This window comes from Nelumbo nucifera, chromosome 2 (genome assembly GCF_055504915.1).
Source record: "Nelumbo nucifera cultivar China Antique chromosome 2, China Antique-T2T, whole genome shotgun sequence".
Lineage (NCBI taxonomy): Eukaryota > Viridiplantae > Streptophyta > Magnoliopsida > Proteales > Nelumbonaceae > Nelumbo > Nelumbo nucifera.
Window position 1 is genome coordinate 42,671,995 of NC_142650.1, and position 22,407 is coordinate 42,694,401.

Consider the following 22,407-nt stretch of genomic DNA (forward strand, 5'->3'; position numbering starts at 1 on the left):
CTAAGAAAGTATGTTTAAATAAATTTGTGAAAACTTTAAATTTTTAACTTATTAAACTTTTTAATTTTTCTGTCTTTTTAACTAAAATAATATTAATTGCAAATAATTTTTACCCCATACTCATGATAACATGTCATGCACAAGAAACTGCCAAACAGCCAAAGCTTTCCTATAACTATTAAATATTAGACGATATATAGATAGAGGATCAGAATGTAAATAGATCATCATTCAACTTTAGCTTGACTTAAAATTAGCAGATTTTTTGTGAGAAAAAGCATGGTTTTCTGGGAAAGTTTCTCATCTTATTTAGACTTAGATGGGATGAGAGGAATTCTCAATTGTTTGATTAAGAAAAAAATGGACCCATTCCCATGACTATTATGAGTAGAATCTTGTGCACTCTCAGTCAAAGCCTTCATCTCAAGTTGATTAGGAGCACTCAATCCATTCACCCATTTCCATGATAGTTGGTCAAAGCATTTTATTTTATTTTATTTTATTTTTTTTTTAAGTGTGGGTAGGGGTCTGGGGGATACAGGAGGAAGAAATGCAACCAACTAAACACTTCTCAAGGTTGCCCTGACCCGAAAAGTCACAAGTAACCTTCTCTCCAGGTGTGAGAATGTCAACTACCAAAAAAAAAAACAGGTGTGAGAATGTCATTTCTCTTAATTCTTGAGCATCCTTTGGCAGTTTTCAAAGAGAGTTTAATAGACCTATGGCATCAAGTTCGGATCCTCTACCAACAATATGCTGCAAATATGTCTCAATTGGCGTCTGGCAACTACAACCACGCATTGATAGAGTTGGGATTTCATGCCAACAAAACCTGTTTGTGGAGAGGGACGTTGTGGGGTGGAGATGTGAAGTCTGTTCTAATACTCTATTAACTTGATTTAACACCACACATCTCACTATAAAATTAGAGCTTATCATAAAAGTGAGACCCATTATGTATGAAAGTATCATATGATGTTGATAGGGTATTGGAGCATATTTTATTAACAAGTGATCCAGGCCCAGAACATCTCCCACTGAGTGACAATGAATTGAAATCACTTACCAACCATATACATTCCAACACCCTTTCAACATAATCTAACACCACACAACATAAAATTTGGACCCACCACGTTAGTAGGCCGTTGGGACATTGTTAATTGCGCTGTATTCAGTATTCCACAACATTACTCCGTTTCAATAAAAACCACATCTCCGCCTCACAACACATTCCCACCGTGTATTAAAAGCATCTCTCGATGATGTATCAGAGTCGATGATGTCATTATCGAGAAATTTTCTCAATACAGGGCGGGAGGAGTGAACTCTTTTCCAATGAGCCTTACGTATGAATAGTTTTGAATTTTTCACTTAATGTCGTGTGGGTAGGGATTTGGGAGTAGCGACAAGGTCCGAATCCGACTGAAGGATGGTGGATGTTCTGATTACGCGCACGCGGCACGCCGAACCCACGCGAACCCGTGAACCCGTTTGCGAAACGGAAAGTTACATCTGCCCCAACGAAATGCGCCCAAAAACGTCCCACAGCACATTCAACTGTGTATCGGGATCAATGACAAGTACGAAAGATGTTCTTAATGCACGTTGAGATGTGCATGTGGGCTAACGGCGGGTTGGGTTGGTCGACCGATCGAGAAATGCCGCCATCAACTTGTCCGCAACAGTCAAAACTCAATACTCCGAGAAATGGCAGTTGCTCTACTCCCAATCCAAAACACCACACTAGTAGTTCCTCGTCGTCCGATTTCGATCCGCATATTAGCCTGCGAAAGCTCCACTTCCATGGCGAAGACCAACACAGTGAGAGTGGCCGCCGCTCAGATGACTTCCATCAACGACCTATCTGCTAATTTTAACACCTGCACCCGCCTTGTCAAGGTATTCTATGGCTGTACCCCCCTGTATTTTAATTTTTAGGGTATCCTTAGCGGAATACCAAGTGTTCCGACTTATTCTTTCCGGAGTGATTCCACGATTGCTGGCGCCTCTTAGTTATGGAATATCAATCCCTAAACTAATTGACGCATTACAGAGTGCCTCAGCTCCCTTTCGCTTTATTTTTTTATTGATTGAGGTCGTGAAATGACTTAAACTGATCAATGTCCGTGATACTTAAGGTATTACCTACTAGATTCATCCTTATGCCCTTGAAGCAATTCATGTCTCTAGTGCCTTACTTATCTTAAAGCAATGCATCTTATAGACCCACTGAGACTTGCTTATTGTCTGTAATTCCTTCTTTTTAATATATTTTGGATGGTTTTCACATTCTAACTTAGAGAATTTATGGAATTGACTCGCCGAAGGAAGCGGTTGCTGCAGGGGCAAAATTGATTTGTTTCCCCGAAAACTTCTCTTACATGGGCGCCAGGGAAGGGGAAAGTCTTAAGATCGCGGAAAATTTGGATGGACCAATCATGCAAGGATACTGTTCTCTTGCAAGGTAAAAGAAAAACAACGATATTACTCATCCTTTTTTTTTATATTTATTTCTCTTCTTTTCTTTTTGCACATTTTCAACTTGCTGCTTCTATAAGTGGCATCCACCCTTTGACCACACTATTTGTTCATATATGATGCCGCTTGCAGAAAAGCATGCTCCGTCCACCCCCCTTCTTTCCTTTTAAATTCTCAGTAGGAGAGATGCATTTGCCTCACTTATGTCTTTATTTAAACAAAGGCTAAGCCCAAATTTCCTTTTTAACTTTGGTAATGCCAGTTCGTTCTCTATTTTATCTATTCCATTGCCCCTCCGTTTTTCTCCTTTATTTTCTCTTCTCCTCCCTCTTGTTAACATTCATACTAGTTATCAGTGCCGACACATTATAAAGTTCCTATGCTTGTACACGGCTATCTCCACGGTTTTCACTGATCTATTTGCATATTTGAATCCTAGAGAATCCAACATTTGGTTGTCCCTTGGAGGCTTTCAAGAGAAAGGACCTGATGATTCGCACTTGTATAATACACATGTTTTAATTGATGAAACCGGGAACATCAGAAGCACATATCGGAAGATACACTTGTAAGAAGTTTCAACTTCATCTTAGAATTGAGCCTTTTTGCTCTTTATTGTCAATATTAATCGAAACCCTACTATCAATTTATCATGTGGACTTCTTCTTGATATGCTTATAGTTTGCACCTTCCATTCGTAATCATGTTGGCTTTTAATTTAATGTTATCCATTGATGTTGGTGTATAAGTTGTGCTATTTTTAACTGTTTTTTGTGTATTTTTAGCCAACTACTTTATTATTTGTAGTTTCCCTTCATCTTTGTTATAATTTTTCTTTTAGTTTACATGTAATTCTCCACTACTGCTTGATGCCTTCTAGGTTTTTCCACTTCAATGATCCATTTGGTGGTACTCTTAATTATGTTTAGCTAGGCTGAATTCTTCATATTTAATCTCAGGTAAGATTAGGGATAGTATTATTCAGAAGTTTGGGAGTAACTGGGTGCATTTAAAGATTCATAAGAGGAAATTGTCTTTGTTTATTCAGGATCCATTGGTAATGGGGCTTCAATAATACCAGAAATTTGTGTTACTTCATAGGTTAAGTGCACTGCACTCTTTGGATGCCTCTTGTGATAGAGGATTCAAGGTAGTAACCAGTTGGATGATATGTACAATTGAAGGGCCTTGGCTTCTGCCTTGCCATATTCATGATGCTAGATCCCTGGTGTCCAGGGGGAACACCTAATCACCTAATCATGCAATTTCTGAGTGTCAGCCCTTTCACCAGGATTGGGTATCCATCTTGGCTAGCTGGGGTTTGTTGATTAGTCTAGGTCTGCATGATTTGAGAGGTTTGATTTTGTTTGAGGACATTTTATGATTTGAACGGCCATTGCTTGATGTAATGGTAAAATCTTGGGCTGACGAGTATGACACCACATGTTCAAGCCTGAGAGTGTCCACTTAGGTTATTACCTTTATATCTGTTTCTTGATTCATTTAAATAAGATTTCTTCTGTTCCCAATAAAAACTACTATGCTGAAGAGCTGGAGATGGTGGCAAAGAAGCTGGAAATGAAGAAAATAGAGAAGAAAGAGTTAGCACTGGCACATTTGAGTGCTGATGACAAGTGAAGTTTGTTTATCACATAGAGTTAGCACTGGCACATTTGAGTGCTGATGACAAGTGAAGTTTGTTTATCACATAGAGTTGCACTTGTTAGCACTGGCACACTATATTAAGATGGATTGGGTACCTCTTATCCAATGGCATATTTCGGTTTTGTTACTAGATAGAATGACCAAGGAAGAGAGTGGGAGAGAAGGTAATCAATGCACAGAGAAGGTAGTTTTTTTTTTTTATTTAGTGGAAGTGTTTAGTTTACAAACATATTACTTTATTCCCTCAAGTTCAAGTAATTTGGATTTATAAACTCTCTTTATGCTATGTAGGTGCATTTTGTCATTGCAATTGCAAGCTTTTATCATTAGAGTATAGATGGCTTCATTGACATAATAAACTCTAAGCAATGTCTTTCTTTCTACTTGAAGGTTTGACGTGGATGTTCCAGGTGGAATGGTATACAAAGAGAGTAGTTTTTCTAAAGCAGGTATTCAATAATTAACCTTGTAGTAATTATTTTTTTTATCCTTTAGCTTTGGTATCTACTTATTTATCAAATATTGGCAGTTGTTGGTTAATTCTTTTTTGATCTATGTTGTTCTGGTTTGTAAACAACTCTTATTCACAGTTGACAATGTTGTCTGTACATTTGCGCCTGTGACATAAACATGAATTGATCAGGATCAGTAGTCCAATGCTCTTGCTTAGATCTCTGGAATAAAGGAAGAAAAGTAAAGGGGGGGGGGGCATCTGATGGTTATATTCTTCTGCTGTGGCAAGTTAAATTTTCTGAATTAGTTACTGTGGAATTGTGGGTTCTGCACACCTTGATTGTGAGCCATGTCTAAACAGCTGAGCATGTATTTCTGTCTGTGTTCTTTCTCGTTTTTATATTGACAATTAAATTCTGATGTTCCCTAATCATGTTTCACCATGTAAGCTTGTGCTTTGGCATTAATAAGGGGCGTATGACTTTTGAGAGTTGGACTTTTAACATGGTGCAGTTTTCAGGGAAGGACATTGTTGCTGCAGACAGCCCCATTGGACGTTTAGGTCTGACAGTTTGCTATGATTTGAGATTCCCAGATCTCTATCAGCAGTTGCGGTTTCAACATAAAGCACAGGTCAAAATGGGTTTTCTTTAGCTTTACAGTGGTGCTGTCCTACATTGTCCTTTGTATCTGCTTACACTACATTTATCTTGATTTAATTTGAAAATCTTTAGTACTCTAACATTTGCCTTGTGAAACCTTCTCTGCAGGTTCTGTTAGTGCCTTCAGCTTTTACAAAGGTGACTGGAGAAGCCCATTGGGAGATTCTCCTTCGTTCTCGTGCAATTGAGACTCAATGCTATGTATGCAGTTCCTTTTAAACTTCTTCTGTTGTTTCATGATGCAATGTAGGATTTCTTACAATAACAAATGACATATGTCTATTTTTCTTGATTCTTGTTTCCAACAACTGCAAGTGCATCATATGGTAAGGCTGTAACAAGTTTATTTCATATCTTAATTTGCATATGATATATTTTTTTTATCAGCAAAGGAGATTCATTATATCAATGAGAAATTTTAGTACAATTGTTGGAATAATTCAGTCCCAAAGTTCACAAGTTTGCCCAGAATAGATTTGGTCTATTAACTCCTTGTTTAGCTAGAACATCAGCAAACCCATTTGCTGTTCTTCTCACCCAACTGAAATTTGAATTTAATTGCTTTGCAATGACCTCAATTTCCCTAAAAGCATGTCTGTATTTCCAAGGTGCTGCTTTGAGTTGTTTTGCCCAATGAATTACTAGTTGAGTCACCTTCAATTTCTAAGCCCCTGAGACCTAGTTATGCTAATCTCAATCCTTGTAACAGTGCCAGACCTTGATGATCTCTAAACACCCCCAATGCCTACCCTTCCCAGGTGCCCATAGAGCTACCACCAAAATTCAGTTTCAACTTATTAACAGTCAGGAGCTTCCAATCCAACTGGACCTTTTAAATGTGTCTATCCACTTGTTTGCACTATTTCAGACCAAGATCTAATAATGTCATTGACTGAAAACACTCTGAAAATCTCCAAAGCTTTTACCCAATGTGCAGCTCTAACTAAAATAGCTGCAATTAGTACCTCCTTTGTCTTGCTTTTCTCACTGAAAATTCTATATAAACTTACCACTTCTTGTGTGTGTGTGTGGGGGAGGGGGGTCCATCTGCAACCAAAAAGAGAGCAGACACATTCCCAAATGCAAAACACAAGAAGACAAGAGATTAGTAAGTGAAGTATAGTTTCTCCACTAGCCTTAAACAAAACACACACATGAGGAGAGAGGCAAGTGTTGGGGCTCCTTTCCTACAACATATCACAGGTTTTGATCTTACCAAGGAACACTTCCCAACATAGAGCTTGCACTTTAGGAGGCATAGGTTTACACCAGATTTCCTTTACTGGAAAAACCACCCCCTCCCCCCTAATTAGACTGAACTAAAAGATTAAAGAAGGAAGCACAAGAGAACAAACCATTAGGGGACATGATCCATACCCTTGCATCAGGTGTATTTTGGTCCAAAAAAATGGTCTCCGAAGAGGAAATCAAAGAGATGAGTGACTCATTTTATTTCCCAATTCCTAATCAACCCTGCTCCTTAGATTTCCAAACTTGTTTCCATTTTATCAAGTGATCCTTCCTTTCATCCCCTGGTTCCCACAAAAAATCCCTCATAATCTTTTCTAGCTAAGTTATCTAGCTACTTTGACAAAGATCCTAAAGGTAGACAGTAGTAGATAGGAAAATTTGCTATTGTGGACTTAATTAATGTTATTCCTCCTCCCAAAGAAATGTCATTCCTTTGCCACATTGCCAGTTTTTTTCCAAACCTTTTTAGGACAAGCTTCCAAAAACTTTATGCTCTTGGGTTCCACACCCCCCCCCCCAGTGGTAGTCCAAGGCAATGATCAAAATTTCGTCACGTATTGGCCTGTATCGGCTGATATGTATCGTATTGGAGCCTTCCCGATATGCCCCTACAGGGGGTGTTTCGGGTAGGCAAGTGGTTCAGAGGGTAGACCGGCCTTAAACCAGCCCCTCTGAACCAGTTTTGAAAAAAAAACATATAATAAACAGTATTGATACAGGCCGATACCGGTAGGGCATATCGGCCTGTATCGATATTTTGAACCTTGGTCCAAGGTATTCTAGGGGCCAATCTATCACCTCACAACCTAGAGTTTTTTTTTTTTATTTTTTAATCAGTAAAGGAGAATTTTATTTAAAATATGTTTAAGACAAAGTTTTACAACATGTAGATGGGAATGTTGTTCCCAATTTAGTACATATTTCTGTCCTACTTTACAGCGTAGCCCAAAACAATTGTTGCCTCAATGCCCCTTGTTTGGCAAGAGAATCATTTAGCCCATTTGCACTCCTTCTGACCCATTTGAAATCACCCTCTACCTCCTTTGCAATCTTTCCACTTCCCTAATCACATGTTTGAAGGTCCACGAAGTACGTCTATTGTTTGTAGCCCAAGAGATGACCACTCTTGAGTCCCCCTCCACCTCAATATGCCTAAGTCCTAGCTGCTTAGCTAGCTTCAGCCCTTGTATTAGTTCCAATAACTCAGCTTTTAGTGAATTGCCAGTGCCAATCGATCCTGAGAACAAAGCCAATGTCCTCCTTTCAGAATTTCTGATTGTTCCTCCTATACTTGATAGTCCCGGATTTCCAAGGGAGCTCCCATCAAAATTCAGTTTAATCCTATTGCCTTCTGGAGGTTTCCACTCCATCCTTACTTTCTCTTTCACTCTTGAAGACTATGTTTACTTCTGTCCAGGTTCTTAGAATGTTTGTGATTGAAAAATCTTGAAAGCTATGCAGATTTTACCCATGAGCTACTTTGACCTTTATAGTGTCTATCACTTCCTCCACTGTTCTACTTTTCTCCAAGAAAGTTCTGTTATTCCTTTCTTCCCATACCAACCAGCAAATTGCTGCCTTCATAGCTTTCCACATTACCGTCCTTCTTTACTTTGGTTGGCTCAAGAAATCACAAAAGAAACCAAAGAGAACACAAAAGAGAACACAAAAGAAATTACCGTCCTTCTTGAGGGGGAATCCACCTGCAACCAAAGAGAACACAAAAGAAACTCCCAAATGTGATGCGCAAAAGAACAAGATATTAATAAATGTGAAAGGGCCTCACCACTTTCCTTACAAAGGGACATGTGAGGAAAAAGGCAAGCAAAAGGTCTTCTTCTCTGCAGCATACCTCACAACCCAGAGTTCCAGCCAATAACTGAATGCTTCCCTCATCCAAATTAATTGCTACCACACAGTTCTTATCCCAGTTCACTTTCAAACTTGAAATTCATTGACCAAGTCCCTTAGATTTCCTATTCTCTCATTTCAGTCTTCACAAAAAATTATTATGTCATCTGCAAACTGTAGATGAGAGACAATCACATTATTCCTCCCTACCCTTCAACCCCTAATCAAATTGTCCAAGCCATCTTTGGTGATCATTCTACTTAGGACTTGAGCTATAAGAGTGAACAACAAAGGGGACAATGGGTCTCCTTGTCTTAACCCTCCTTTTGCTGGAAAAAAAAAAATCTCTAGCAATCCCATTGGTCATGATCGAGAAATGTACTGAGCTTATACAACCTCTGATCCATTTTCTCCATCTCTCCCCCAACCCTATCTTTTATAACAAACCTAGAAGGAAATCCCAATCTACCATGTCATAGGATTTTTTTAGGTCTAACTTACAGATCAACCCTTTTCCTCCTTTTCTGTTTTCCTCTAAACACTCATTTGCCACCAGAATTTGGTTCACTATTTGCCTCCCATCAACAAAAGCTCTTTGAAATTGAGATACCACTAGGGGTAAGCAAGTCTTCAATCTTCCCACTAGGACTTCAGCAATAATTTTATACAGGCTTCCTACAGGCTTGATGGGACTAAAATCCTTTGGGGTTTCTGCTTTTATAGGTTTTTGGAAGTTAACTTTTATAGGTTTCATCAGGTTATTGCTGCTGCGCAAGCTGGATGGCATAATGATAAAAGAGAAAGTTATGGTGACACCTTAATAATTGATCCATGGGGAAAAGTTGTCAGTCGGCTGCCAGGTGAGAACTAGTTCCAGTTATAGCTTGTTGGTCTTTGCCCTTTGGTCTTCTTTTATTTAGTGGTAAATGTGGAAAAAGTGATTTCTCTGATAAGTATACCTGCATACTGTAAAGGTCTGTGTTTTGTGCTTTTTTCTCTACTTCTCATATTATCTTTTCTATTTAAGAACATTTCTTATTAATTATACTGATAAACAATCTAAATATCAATTAATAAAATTGAAAACCATGGACAAAGTGGTTATGTAACTATAATTGTTACCATGATGTTAGGTTTCATTTATTGTTCTACTCATCACTGATCATTTTATAAATGTTATTTCAGATCGATCATCAACGGGCCTTGCTGTAGCTGACATTGATTTTTCATTGATTGATTCAGTGAGGACTAGGATGCCAATATCTGAGGTAAGTTACTTAAGTTGTACCTTATGACATTTCATTGTCTGAAGAGTAGGAAAGCTTATGATCCATTAGAAAAGACAGAATAATGGAGAAGCTAAAAGGAGTGGAATGCTTGAAATTAAATGCTTCAGTGCACCCTGTGCATGTTTATAACAAATGCATGGAGGCAGAGTGCATGGTAATTTTCCAATCCTTCTCCCTTTGCTTGGATTTCCTCTCTTTCAAGAATCAAGATATTTTTATTAATTTAAACTACCCCTGGAAGAGAGTGGAAAGGGAAGAAATAAACCTTTTGTTCTCACTAAAGGAATAAATTGTTAAGAACCGTTTTTCCATACTGTTGAAACTTGTTATTGCTCTGATGCAATTTTCTGTTTCAGCACCGGAAACCCTTCGATTTTTGGAAATGTGCTTCTCAATGATTTTTGAAAGGTAATGTTCCTTCAGCTGCACATTTCACCAGTATGTATGCAAAATTGGGAACCATTTTTTTATGGGAGAAATAATCATCCAACTGTGTCTATAATTATATTATGATCCCATTTTTTATTGTTGTTGAGGAAACCATCAATCTGGCCCCTTCTGTAGGTTTTTGTAACCCTCAATAACATGAAATAATTCTTGCTTGTATTTTAGAAGACACATTATTCTTCAGCTTAGGAATGTTATTTTCAGCATAAAATGTTTGTGAATCCATATGGGAATCTTAAAAATTATGGTTATTGTATGGAATAATGACTATCCAAACTCAATTGGGATGAGTGGCATAATGGTTAAATGCCAGGGATGTGCTCACAGAAATGACAAGGGGGGATTGGTTTCTCAGGTCCAAGGGGTTGGTGAAGCATTTGTTCTATTACATTCGGTTAACATCATTGATGCCATCGACAGCACGTGTTAGGAAAAGTGATTTGTTAGTTGTTACAAGTGGAAGGAGTTAGAAGAGTTGGGACAGACTGAAAAGGACTTGGGTGCAAGTGATAAGAATGATTTTAAGTGCCCATAATTTAATGATAGAAATGGCACCGAACCGAATGGAATGGCTGAACATGTAGCCAACCCAACCCCATATAGTTGGGACAAAGCTTAGACAATGATGATATGAACAACATTGATGAGTTTTATATATAAGAAGGAAAAGGTCAGTTCCTTCGTCTTAAAGTACACACCATCCTTGAGGTCTGCGACCCTGCGCATTGTTGGATGGTTGAAATAATGCTGACGGACGAGATGCTTTTGAAAGGAAAAAGTGACCTGATCATTCTTTGCTTCCAAGTATCTTTAACAGGGTAGCCCTTCTACCGTTCTACGTTACCTAATATGTACCGTTTTTTGGGTACGTGTAGGCTGTGTTAGCTGCAATTAGGTGCTGTAGCCATTATTGGATATAAGGTGAGGGACTCTGGACTTGTTATCTTGGGCATTTGTTCAATGGAAGTCGCATCTTGAAACTTGGTCACCAAATTTATGGTTTCTTTCCATCTTGCATTGTGGGATGGGGATCCTCTCTTGCAGTGAACCTGCGAAAAGTGATCTGGAGAGATCAGGAAACCTTCTGTTCCTTACATTTTGCTACTCACCTTTTATCCCTGACCTAACCAACATTTTTATTTCAGCTTTTTTAGACTTAATCATCATACTAGGTTTTTTCTTTAACAAACTATCAATATGGAAGGGTTTTTTCAGCTTCGAAATCAGGTAAGTGGGAAATGTCTGTATTCATTGACCTTACCAGCTGAGCCAATTGTCTAACCTCACCAACAAGTAGGACAAAAAATGTTAGGGCTGCAAATGGAATGATATTTATTCTTTGTTACTACACTAGTGGAAAATCAGGAGATGGTGACAGAGCAAGACAAGGTTTAAAATATCATCACGTATTGGCTGATACATATCGTATCGGAGCCTTCGATATGTTCCTATAGGGGGTGTTTTGGATTGGTGAGTGGTTCAGAGGGTAGATCAGCCTTAGACCGGCCCCTCTGAACCAGATTTGAAAAAATAAATAAAAAAAGGAACAGTACTGATGCAAGCTGATACAGCCTACCGGTGTATCGCCCTATATTGATATTTTGAACCTTGGAGTAAGATGCATGCAAGGCTCACTGACCATGTCACGGAGAGCCTGCAATTTCAGTTTTGATTTAGTGATTTGGCGTGATTCTCAATTACTTGGTCATTGACCAACCAGGTTGAATTAAATGATCTTTTTTAAATTTGATTCGTTAATATTTAAATTCTTTTTTCCGTCTTCACCTGGTTTAGATCAGACTTAATCAGCTTCGGATATTTAATACCATCAACAAATTAGTACAATATCAAAATATTATGTGTGACTGTGTTCCTCTGTAATTGGGAAAATAAGGCTTATATGAGGATGATGATCGAAGTATAATATCTTGTTAATAAGACCAGAAAAACCGGTGTTGTATATCAGGAATAAACATCAAAATTCTCTAACGTCTCTCTAGTTTTACCCAAATTCTTTTATATTCCCGATCAAAAGATTGTCTCTAATTTCCATTTCCATTTCTGCTCTAATCCAAGTGCCAAGGTACTAAAACAATCTTATCACGTAAATCGTTGCCATTGTTGATCGTTAATTTATGGATGATGTATTGTTATTCCATACACATTCCCTAAACCATATTACCCTGTATCGTCCAGAAGTACTTTTCAACATCAATTCCAAAGAAAAGTGGTAAGAAGATCCTTAGGTTGCGACTCAAACCCAGTGGTGGACTGGTGGGATGCCTTAAAGGCAATTGCATAAATGTTTGATCTCCTGCACGTTTTTATTGCACTTTTATTCATTATGTGACAGCCTGACAGGCGACTCATTACATACGTTCTCTCACATTTATGAGTATTTACAGACGTGTAATGAGAAACCTGCCATAGACTGAATGGGATGGAAATGCAGGAGACCCAGACTCATTTCAAAATCCCTTTGTTTCACAACATGAATGAACGTTTTTGTTTTCATTCGTTTTTTTAAATTACCACATCAACAAAACAACAAAACCATGAATTAATGTTTTTGTTTTCATTTGTTTTTTAAATTGCCACATCAATAAAACAATAAAAGCATGAATGAATACTTGTTTTCATCTTTTTTTTAAATTGCCACATCAATAAGACACCAAAAGCATGGAGTCCAGATCTGCTGACCATGCTTGTATGACCACATAGCTGACCACCGCATGAGAAGATAACACCTGTTCATACACACGCAAAACACTTTGACATGTGTGGGGAACTAACGGAGGGGTGGCTCCCAAAATAATTTCAAACTCAATTCCAGAAATAGTTTTCTCTCTTCTTCGTCCCTGAACCCTGTCTTTGTCTTCAAATATGTTCATCTCTGAAATGTCAATCACCATCTCCTCATTTCTCCTTCATTCTTATCTAAACCTCATTCTCTCTCTACGTCTTTGAACTTCTCTCTCTTTATCTCTGAACACTGTTCACCGTTTAAAAATTTAAAACTCTGAACCTTATCTTCCCAACTTGTAATCCGATTATTTCCAACATTCACAACTACCATCGTATTGCTCTCATTGAAGCTACTACAGGTGAGTCTTTTAATGAAAAAGATTTTCTGCTCTCTAAAAAAATGTTTTATTTTTAAGTTAATATTTTAAGTCACTTGGGGGTTTCGTATTGATTTCATCGAACTGCTCTCTAACTCTGCATTTTGGAATGTATTCTGAACCTTATTCTCTCTCTGCATCTCTGAACTTTTCTCTCTTTATCTTCCCAATTTGGGGGTTTCGTATTGATTTCATTGAACATTTTCTCTCTGCTCACCGTTTAAAAATTTGAAACCATAATCACTTCTCTGAACCTTATCTTCCCAACTTGTAATCCGATTTTCAACTTATTGGAATTCGATTATCCCCGGCATTTGCAACTACCATCATTCTACTCTCGTTGGTTCTATTACATTTAAGTCTTTCAAAACTTCTCTAAGTTCTCCGTTTAATTTATACTTTTACCTTATTCCCCCTATTTGTTTCTAGTTGAAGGCATAGGGTACTAGTAAGCCAATTTCCCTAAGTTTCTTTGTTGGATTTTAGACGTCTCTTGTTGTTATTTCTTTAATGGATAACACTCATTCGCTTATTTCTTCTTTTTTAATTCTGAATGGAAATGCTAGACCGGTTAATTGGATGGCTCACAAACCGACCAACACCAATATCTGCATTGAAACATATGCCCAAGATTTACATTAATCTCAACCCAGAGAACAACAGATCCACTAGTTAGGTGTATATTTCCAAATGATTGAGAGCTCTCATACAATGACTTTATTTACCCAAGTGCTCTGAGAAGCATTGTTCTAGAAGAGGAGATAGGGACTTTTAATCATAGTGCTCTGAGAAACATTTGCTTCCTATCCATCCAACATCATGTTCAGAAAGTTTTGTGCCAAGAAGAAAATAATGTATGAGTACATAATATAGGCAAAAGTATTGTTTATTAGTTACTAGATCTGTTAGTATACCCATGGTTGCTTTATCTAATCCAACTAAAACTTGAACAAATTGAATTGGAAATAAACAACAATGCATATGCTAGTTTGATATGTGGCATTTGTAGAAGATATTCATATTTAAAATTTAAGTTGTATCTTATTCTTTTTTATTTTGCATAACAGGTAAGAACATTTGCTAAGTGGTGCTTACAAGTCAGATTTCTTCAAGTTCTAAAGCATGTGTGTTGAAATATGTGAACCATCATTGCAAATGTCCACTCAAGCCAAATGTTACACTAAAGATATCCAGTCAAGATGATAATAAAAGACAAGATGTACTTCATCTATGCAAGTAGAAAATATAACTATTTTGGATGGGGTATTCCTTATAATTTTGATGATGTGTTTGAATTGGCACATGTAACAAATAGATGGATAAATGAACCCAGTATAAGAAAGTGGATTGAAGAGAGAGGTTCTAGAACAATTTGAGAAGGAAATATCTGTATTAGAGGACAACTTTATGAAAGCGCTTTGGGAAGCATATAGTTTTTGTCATAATGGTAGTGGTTTTAAAGTAGTAGATTTTCAAATGCATGTTCATAAAGTATGGCAGTTAATTTATGTTACCAATGTAGTTAAGGTGACTTTAGATCACTAAGTTGGAATGGAATCATATTGACTATCCATTTTGTGAGCTTTGATTGATATTAGTTTTGATTGTTAAAGTATACTTACTTATTACAAGTTGCTTTAATTATGAAAAAACCCCAAAGTTGTGCTAGAAACAAACTACTAGCATGGTTTTATTGCTCCAATGGAATGAATGTTTTGAGTGGTTGTTCTTTTTCAACACTTTCACCAAGCTACCACTTCAAATTCATCCTAATATATTTTCTCAATGAGAATAGGTTTTATACCAATTTCTAGATCTAAATTGAGATCCTCATTCCTTAGGCTCCATTTGGAAGGAGTACAAATACAAATATGTAGAGTGCAAAATCTTGTATTTTTTATGTATTTGTACGGTGCATATTTGCATTTGTACTCTTTCCAAATTGAGCCTTAGATACAATAATGGTTTCAAAATTTTAAATTAACCATTATGAGAGCACATGGAAAGTTGATTCATTCATTGCCCTAGGCTAACCCACTATGTGACTAATTGTGCAAAGTAACATACTATACCGTTCGTTCCAAAATTATGTAATTGCTCATAGAATTAATCAAGTTTCTAGTTGTTCAAAATTCAAAATAAATGACTACAATGCTACTAAAAATAATAAATCAAAATAGGAGCTAGAACAATTCTTAACAATAATCCATAAATTAGAATTACTGCATTACCACAATTTAAATACAAAAGTGGATCAACTAATTTGAGAAATAACTTTTTATTTTGATAATAAAAATTAAAGGATTACATTTTGGGATTCAAGGTACAAAATATGGTATAAGGTTCCAATATAATCTTGGAATCTTTAATATCAAATCATTATAAGCAAAATGATACTCAATAGCAATTTTAAAAAGTGTAAGGGAGTAAATAGACTTGATTTGCCATCTTTCAAGAAGCCCCCCATGTTACAATGGCAGTTAAATTGTAAAAACTAACTTTTCTCTTTAATCATTCACTTTAGTATTCAAAATACTGCTATCTCTTGAGTTTATAAACCAAAATGCATCAGATGCTTAAAGTGATTCAATTACTGTGGCTTTGTTTGTGAACAAAAAACCCCAAAGTCCAAATTTTCCTGGAAAAAAAAAAGAAAGAAATGTGAGAAGAAGCCAATAAAAACTAAGAAAAAGACATAAAGAAAATATATCAAACAAGGATATTGACATAGTTGTAAATATACACCTGTAAATCTGTCACTCATTTTTTATCTTGTTCTTCTAAACTGTAATGGCACATGAGTATCTGTTGGTATGGTTCAATCCCTGATAAGCCCTATAAAAAATAATCATATCATTTTAACCAATATATAAAAGAAAACTTAACAAGTAATTCTTTCAATACAAAATTATCATTTGACTCATATGAGATCCACTAGAAATGGTTAAATTCCACATGAATGTGCCAATATTTTACTTGAAAATGACCTATCTGCAATGGTAGTTTGTGGATCACTTATAATAGTCTCATTATTTTCCCCAAGCCTTGATTCCTGTAGAAAAAGAATTTTAATACAAAAAACATCAAGTTCTAATAGAAGATATAATCAAACCTTAATACATGTGTATATGAGAGAGGTTGGTTAAATTCTTGTGTCCTTATCTTCATTATATTCCCCTTAGACACATGATCTAGATTCCCCCCATCTCCAGATTCCTAAATTATAAAAACTTGATTAAAACCTATGTATATGAGAGAGGTTGGTTAAATTCTTGTGTCCTTATCTTCATCATATTCCCCTTAGACACATGATCCAGATTCCCCCCATCTCCAGATTCCTAAATTATAAAAACTTGACTAAAACTTCGTATAAATTGATTAGATGAATTGAGAAAAAAAATACCTATGTACATTGCTTGATGATAGAGCATTATTTGATCATTGGTTCTTCTTCCGCTTTGCCTTCTTTACTATTGCTTTTTCTAAAGCACTTTTTTGCCTCTTTGAAAAGTGTACAATGGTCACTTTGTGTTTAAATCCTTTCTCTTGTTTTTGCATTCCACCTTCTATAGAACTAGCATTGGTGCTAGCAACATCTTTGCATGTGTTATCAATGTTTATGCAAGGAGAGCCAACATTATCATTTTTAATTTCCATACTCTCAAATGCAATAGATAATTGACCAAATGCCATACGCTTTACACAACTTGTCACATCTTTCAAAGCCTTTTCTCCAAACTTCACTAATTGAGTAAGCAAATGAAACATCTCTTTTCTGTGCATTGCAGTTTTTGTGATCTGATCAGAATGTGAAGTAGAGCTATGAGATGTTCTAGTTATGGTCACTTTTGCATCAATAGTCCATCTTTTCAATATATATTATGAGGGTATCATCTTTATCCGCCTACAATCAAGTACCTTTAGAGCATGTCCACATAAAACCCCAACAAATTCAAATCTTTTGCAACTACAACTTACTAAATCATTTGTTGAGCCAAAAGTAACTTTGTGTTGATGACTCACTCCAAGCATGCTAACTATATACCTTGTTGTTTTTTTAGACACAACTTGATGTTCTTCAATGGTGCAATTCAATTGTTGCAATACTTTTTTATGAAACATAAAAAAAATTGGTGGGGTATAGACATTAGCAACATAATTCAATATTCCCAATTGTATTGGCAAGGATGGGGTGTTTTGTGTTGCTGCAAATTCAACTTTCAATTCTTTATAGCACCTATCAACAACCACTCTCTCAAAGTGCCGAAAGAATCTTGATAAATCTACTTAATATTAAGATATCTTTTGAGACAACTATCCATGCTCTCACTTCTTTGTGTTGTGCTCATGCCACTAGAAAATGTTTGGCGTCCAAATACTAAAGCCCAGTTATGCCTTTTGTTGTACAACTTTTTTAACCAATCATTTTCTTGGAGTCTATACTTATTGATCATGCTCTCCCATGCATTTTCAAATTCATCCACATCCTCACAATTACTGAAATCCTTAGAAAATGTTTTGAACTTTTCAAATGCATTACTAAGGTGTTTTGCAGCACTTTGGAACATATGCTAAACACATAACCGATGGTGTGATTCTAGCAACACCAAATTGATTGCTTTAGCCATTGCTGAAGCATCATCAGTTACAATTGTTTTTGGTTTTTTTCCTCCCATTGTTTTGATAAACACCTTAAACAACCACTCAAATGTCTCTGTTGATTCATCATATAATAATGCAGTACTAAAAATGATTATTTGCTTATACTTATTTAACCCGACAAATAATGAAAATGGTCGATTTTCCTTGTTTGTTCTATATGTTGTATCAAAGTATATCACATCACCAAAATGACCATAATCCACTATTATTTGTGCATCTGCCCAAAATAGATTTGTAACTAGCTCAGCTTGGTCCAATTGTATTGCATAGGCAAAAGATGGGTCTTCTGACTATATATTTCCAAAATATTGTAGAACACCTCCTGCTTCTCCCTTCTCCATTTTTCCAATTTGATATGAATGTAAGTAATTCTTTAAATCTACAGAGTGAAACCAATATTTTCATGACCACCAGCTTCAGTGGCCATCAATTCAATTGATGCTTTTGGAGTTATTCCCGAATCATCTGCATTTCTAACTTGAGTAGCTTGTGACTCAGTCATCTTTCTTTGTGATATCGACATGTGCTTCTTCTTGGGAGTTGCAATTATATGATTATGAGTCTCATTAAAGGCAATCACATAATAGCAACCATCTTTGTGAGGACTAATTTTCATATTTTCCATACAACCACATCTTGTCTCTACTCGATGTTGCTTGACATTGGTCCTATGTTTATCCTCAACACGTTTTCCTTCTCTACAACAACAAAACTTTCTAAACCTCACTTCCCGAGTCTTAGGGCATCGTAGGCTATTAGCTTTCCGCACACTAAATCCCACATGTCCCACATATCTATTACAAAATTCATAAGCTTCTTCTTCTTCTGTAAATACCATGCCAACCTTTGGGATCCACTCTTTAGGAAGGAGGGCTTTTTTTTTTTTAATTTATACTGAATACTTGCATCAAAATCCTTTTGTTCAAATTTTGGTAAATCATCAACAAAAGCATTTTCTTTATCTAACTCAATAGGCATAGCTAATTCATTTATGGCATGTAAATCATTTACCTCAAGTGCATCATTAGCTATGTCAACATGTTGTTGTTCATTTCCATCTACTTCAAAAACCAACCTTCACATGGAGTGTGGCCCAATCTCCATTCTCTCTTTGACTACCCTGTCATTAATGAAAAAAATAATGACACATTTAAACATCTAAAAATATAAATATAAAAAAGATTAACAAAGTAATGCAATCTTATAATCAAAGTAACAATTAGGGAAAAAAATGATTTTTGCTCCTACTAAGGGGGTCATTATGGTGAAAGGGTAAAGGAAAAGCTTGAAAAGTTTGGGCTCATTCAAATTTTGGAAGGGGAAGACTTCAAATAGTAGACAGGTGGTCCAAGCGTTTGATAGTAAAAAAAGCTTGAAAAGCAATGAAAACAGAACATTCCAAAATGTAAAGTTAGAGAGCACTTCGATGAAATCAATATGAAACCATCAAGTGATATAAAATATTAAATTAGGGAAGATAAGGTTCAGAGAAGTGATTAGGGTTTTAAAATTTTAAACAGTGAACAATGTTCATAGATAAAGAGAGAAAAGTTTAGAGACGTAGAGAGAGAACGAGGTTCAAACAATAATCAAGGAGAAATGAGGAAATGGTGATTAAGATTTCAAAGATGAACAATATTTGAAGACAAAGACGGGGTTCAGGGATGAAGAAGAGAGAAAACTATTTTTGAAATTTTTTTGAGAGCTAACGGTGGGGCTTAACACCTCTCCATTAGTTCCCCACACATGCCAAAGTGTTTTGCGTGTATGGACAGGTGTTATCTTCTCATGCGGTGGTCAGCTATGTGGTCATACAAGTGTGGTCAGTAGACCCAGACTCAAAAGCATGCTCTTGAACTGTGTTTTCCTTTTGAAAATTAAAAATATGGAAAATTTCCGATTAGTACCCTCTACTTTGGGCCTAGTGTCATTTTAGTCCCCAAACTTTAAAATGTGATAATTTAGTATTCAAACTTTCAAAACATGCCAATCTAGTACTTGCCTTTAACCAACCATTAAGTGTCATTTGAAAAGACAAAAATGCCCTTTGATTGTCATCTAATTCTCTTTATCAACCATCCAAACGTTGACAAAAAAATGAACAGACCCAAATCCTTACTTCTTTTATTCAAGAAGGTTGAGGTCACTAGGCATTTGTGTCTTTTCAAATGCCACTTAACGGCTGGTTAATGGTAGGTATTGGATTGACACGTTTTGAAAATTCAGGTATTGAATTCTTGAATTTTAAAGTTCGAGGACCAAAGTGGCACTAAGCCTAAAATACAAGATACTAATTGGGAATTTTTCCTTAAAAATAAGTTGATGGGCAAATTTCTTAAACTACCCTTATGATTTAGTTAATTGACTAATTATACCCCTGCTATTGTTTAACTATTATCTTACACTACCTCTACTATTTTGGACAATTACCGTGATCGTTAAATCATAATCGAAGAGATGAAAATGTTTGTTTTGCCCTTAAGTCATTCTCTCTTCCTCACCGCATCTAGTTGAAACGATCCCACACTGGGTGGAGAGCAACCACACCGGTTTTGCAGGTAACACTCATCAGAAGTTTGTTCACAAACCTCACACATCTAGACTCTGTTCCTTAAAATGATCAGGAACTGCGACAGAAGATCACCAAAGTTTCCCTTAAAACCTTCAATGAAGAGATGAGAAAGCGTGTTTTCTTTCATCCCACCGGGAAACCACACCAGAAAACCACCAAGCCAAGAAAGTTAAGCTGCATGTTAGGCATTTTTCAACTGGTCTGCAAATATCAACAGCATTGGAAGTTCCTCACCTCCGGTATCACAACTGGTCTGAAAACCCCACTCCTCCAAACTCAGAAATGATTTTCTGATCATAGAAATTACACAGGTTAAGCTGGAGAGGAAATAATAGATTTGCCACGAATTTAGCAGAGCAATCTAAGAGTCATAGCTTGAATCGACTCTTATCCAAGAATCAATAGAGAATGAAAACTGCCTTGGGTATACGTGAGATAAAGAAAAGTGGACTTATGGATGACAAGAGCCAAAGATATGGGTCTGAAATCAATAATGGTTTTGTTGGAAATGAGTGATAAAATATAACAGACACAGAAACGCACAAAATCATCAATCAAAGAAGAAAAGCCTTGAATGTTGTCCTCAAGGTTTTCTGAGGCAAGCAAAAATCAATATGTTTTTACTTTTTTCTCTCTTTATTTATTTGTGTATTCATTTCAAAATCTAATCCATTCTGCCATTTTTATAGTAGAACCTAGCCATGAGCTCAAAACCCTCTGCCCCTCTTGGAAAGTCATGGAATATGACTCATAGATTTAGAAAATAATTTGCTTAATCTACCCGTGAATGATGAAATAATTTTCTGCATGTACCTGGGTGAACGAATGGGAACCTCGGATGATTTTTCACGATTTCCCGTTGTTGCTGCAACTTGATGAAACAAGGGAAAGAGGGAGAGAGAACGAAGGGGGAGAGAGAGGCTGGATGTGGAGGGGTCCGCTGGTAGTGTCGTTGTGCTGGAGATGGATAGGTGATCGCTAGGATGGTGCTTCCATATCACTCTAGCCAATGTTTATTTTCCCGTTTTAAATGATTACAACTTTTTGGTTTTGCATTTTGTGTACATTAGAAAAAAAGGAATGAGTTCAGAGAACTTGTCGAAGAGGGACATGGAATTGGAGACGATGATGAGACAGAGATGGATTTAGAGTTGGAGTTGGAGTCGGAGACGGAGACGGAATCAAAGCTAGAGACGGCGACGCACAGAATAGAAGTGGATTTTCATTGTGAACGAGTGTGATGGTTTTCAAAAGGGTATTTTAGAGATTCTCAAAAATATACCACTCATGTGATATCATATGTGAATGGGGTGTAACGCAAAATTAATGGCAAGGGAGGTTTTAGACAATTGTCAAAAAAACTTGGAGGTACTTTAATTAATATGTAAAGAGCATAGATATAACTAAACAGTAGAGATAGAGATAATTTAAGAAATCTGCTCTAAATTGGTTCTATTTCAAAAAAAAAAAAGTAATACATGTTTCTGAAATCATCAAAATAATGTTTTTTTGAAACAAAAAAAAAAAAAAACTTCTCAGTATGGAAAATATATGATTTACGAACATGATATTAACTATATGAAAACAGACAGCTCTTTAAACCAGTAAATAAAGAACATCATTTTTAAAAATACATACACAACCAAGAAAATGTTGTGTCTTTGTCAAAACAAAAAATAAAAATATTCTGTCTTTGTTTTAAGAACCAACTGAGTTTGTTTTCTTTTGTTTTGGGAATTAGCAACAAGAAAAACACATATCGAAGTTTCTCATATTTTTATGCAAGTAAATCAAAGCTGACAGCGTGCTTGCCAAGTTGCCAAACGCGATGAAGTAGAGGAGAACATAACCAGGAATGAGATGAATTTAACACTGAGCCTGTAGCATACATAAACCAATTCCATTCAACCATAACCATTGGAGTTTTCTTGACAATGGCTTAGCGCCTTAAA

At 36.3% G+C, this 22,407-nt stretch overlaps 1 protein-coding gene, 1 long non-coding RNA gene and 1 pseudogene across 5 annotated transcripts; 1 reads left to right on the forward strand and 2 right to left on the reverse strand.

Annotated features, from left to right (window-relative positions):
• Positions 1 to 1,606: 1,606 nt before the first annotated feature.
• LOC104599324 (Nitrilase/cyanide hydratase and apolipoprotein N-acyltransferase family protein) lies at positions 1,607 to 14,649 on the forward strand. Of its 4 annotated transcripts, XR_016083064.1 has the most exons (11): positions 1,607 to 1,902; positions 2,304 to 2,467; positions 2,921 to 3,049; positions 4,537 to 4,595; positions 5,120 to 5,232; positions 5,370 to 5,462; positions 9,121 to 9,223; positions 9,549 to 9,631; positions 10,009 to 10,060; positions 10,455 to 13,203; positions 14,289 to 14,649. XR_016083064.1 is itself a non-coding variant. In XM_088899300.1 (10 exons), the coding sequence occupies exons 1-9, from the start codon at positions 1,711 to 1,713 to the stop codon at positions 10,048 to 10,050; spliced, it is 978 nt and encodes a 325-aa protein (XP_088755426.1). In that variant the 5' UTR covers positions 1,607 to 1,710; the 3' UTR covers positions 10,051 to 10,060; positions 14,289 to 14,649. The 4 variants fall into 4 exon arrangements, 3 of the variants coding, with proteins under 3 accessions (XP_088755426.1, XP_088755425.1, XP_010260122.1); XM_088899300.1 differs by lacking the exon at positions 10,455 to 13,203; XM_088899299.1 differs by lacking the exons at positions 10,455 to 13,203; positions 14,289 to 14,649 and having other exon boundaries at positions 1,614 to 1,902; positions 10,009 to 10,310.
• Positions 14,650 to 15,540: 891 nt separating this feature from the next.
• Positions 15,541 to 21,604, reverse strand: LOC148802141 (uncharacterized). Its single transcript, XR_016083044.1, has 4 exons — positions 21,269 to 21,604; positions 18,895 to 19,003; positions 15,967 to 16,056; positions 15,541 to 15,859 (listed from the first exon to the last, which is right to left on the reverse strand). It is a non-coding gene; the product is annotated as an uncharacterized LOC148802141 (long non-coding RNA).
• On the reverse strand, positions 16,660 to 18,861 carry LOC148802142 (protein FAR1-RELATED SEQUENCE 5-like; annotated as a pseudogene).
• Positions 21,605 to 22,407: the final 803 nt, after the last annotated feature.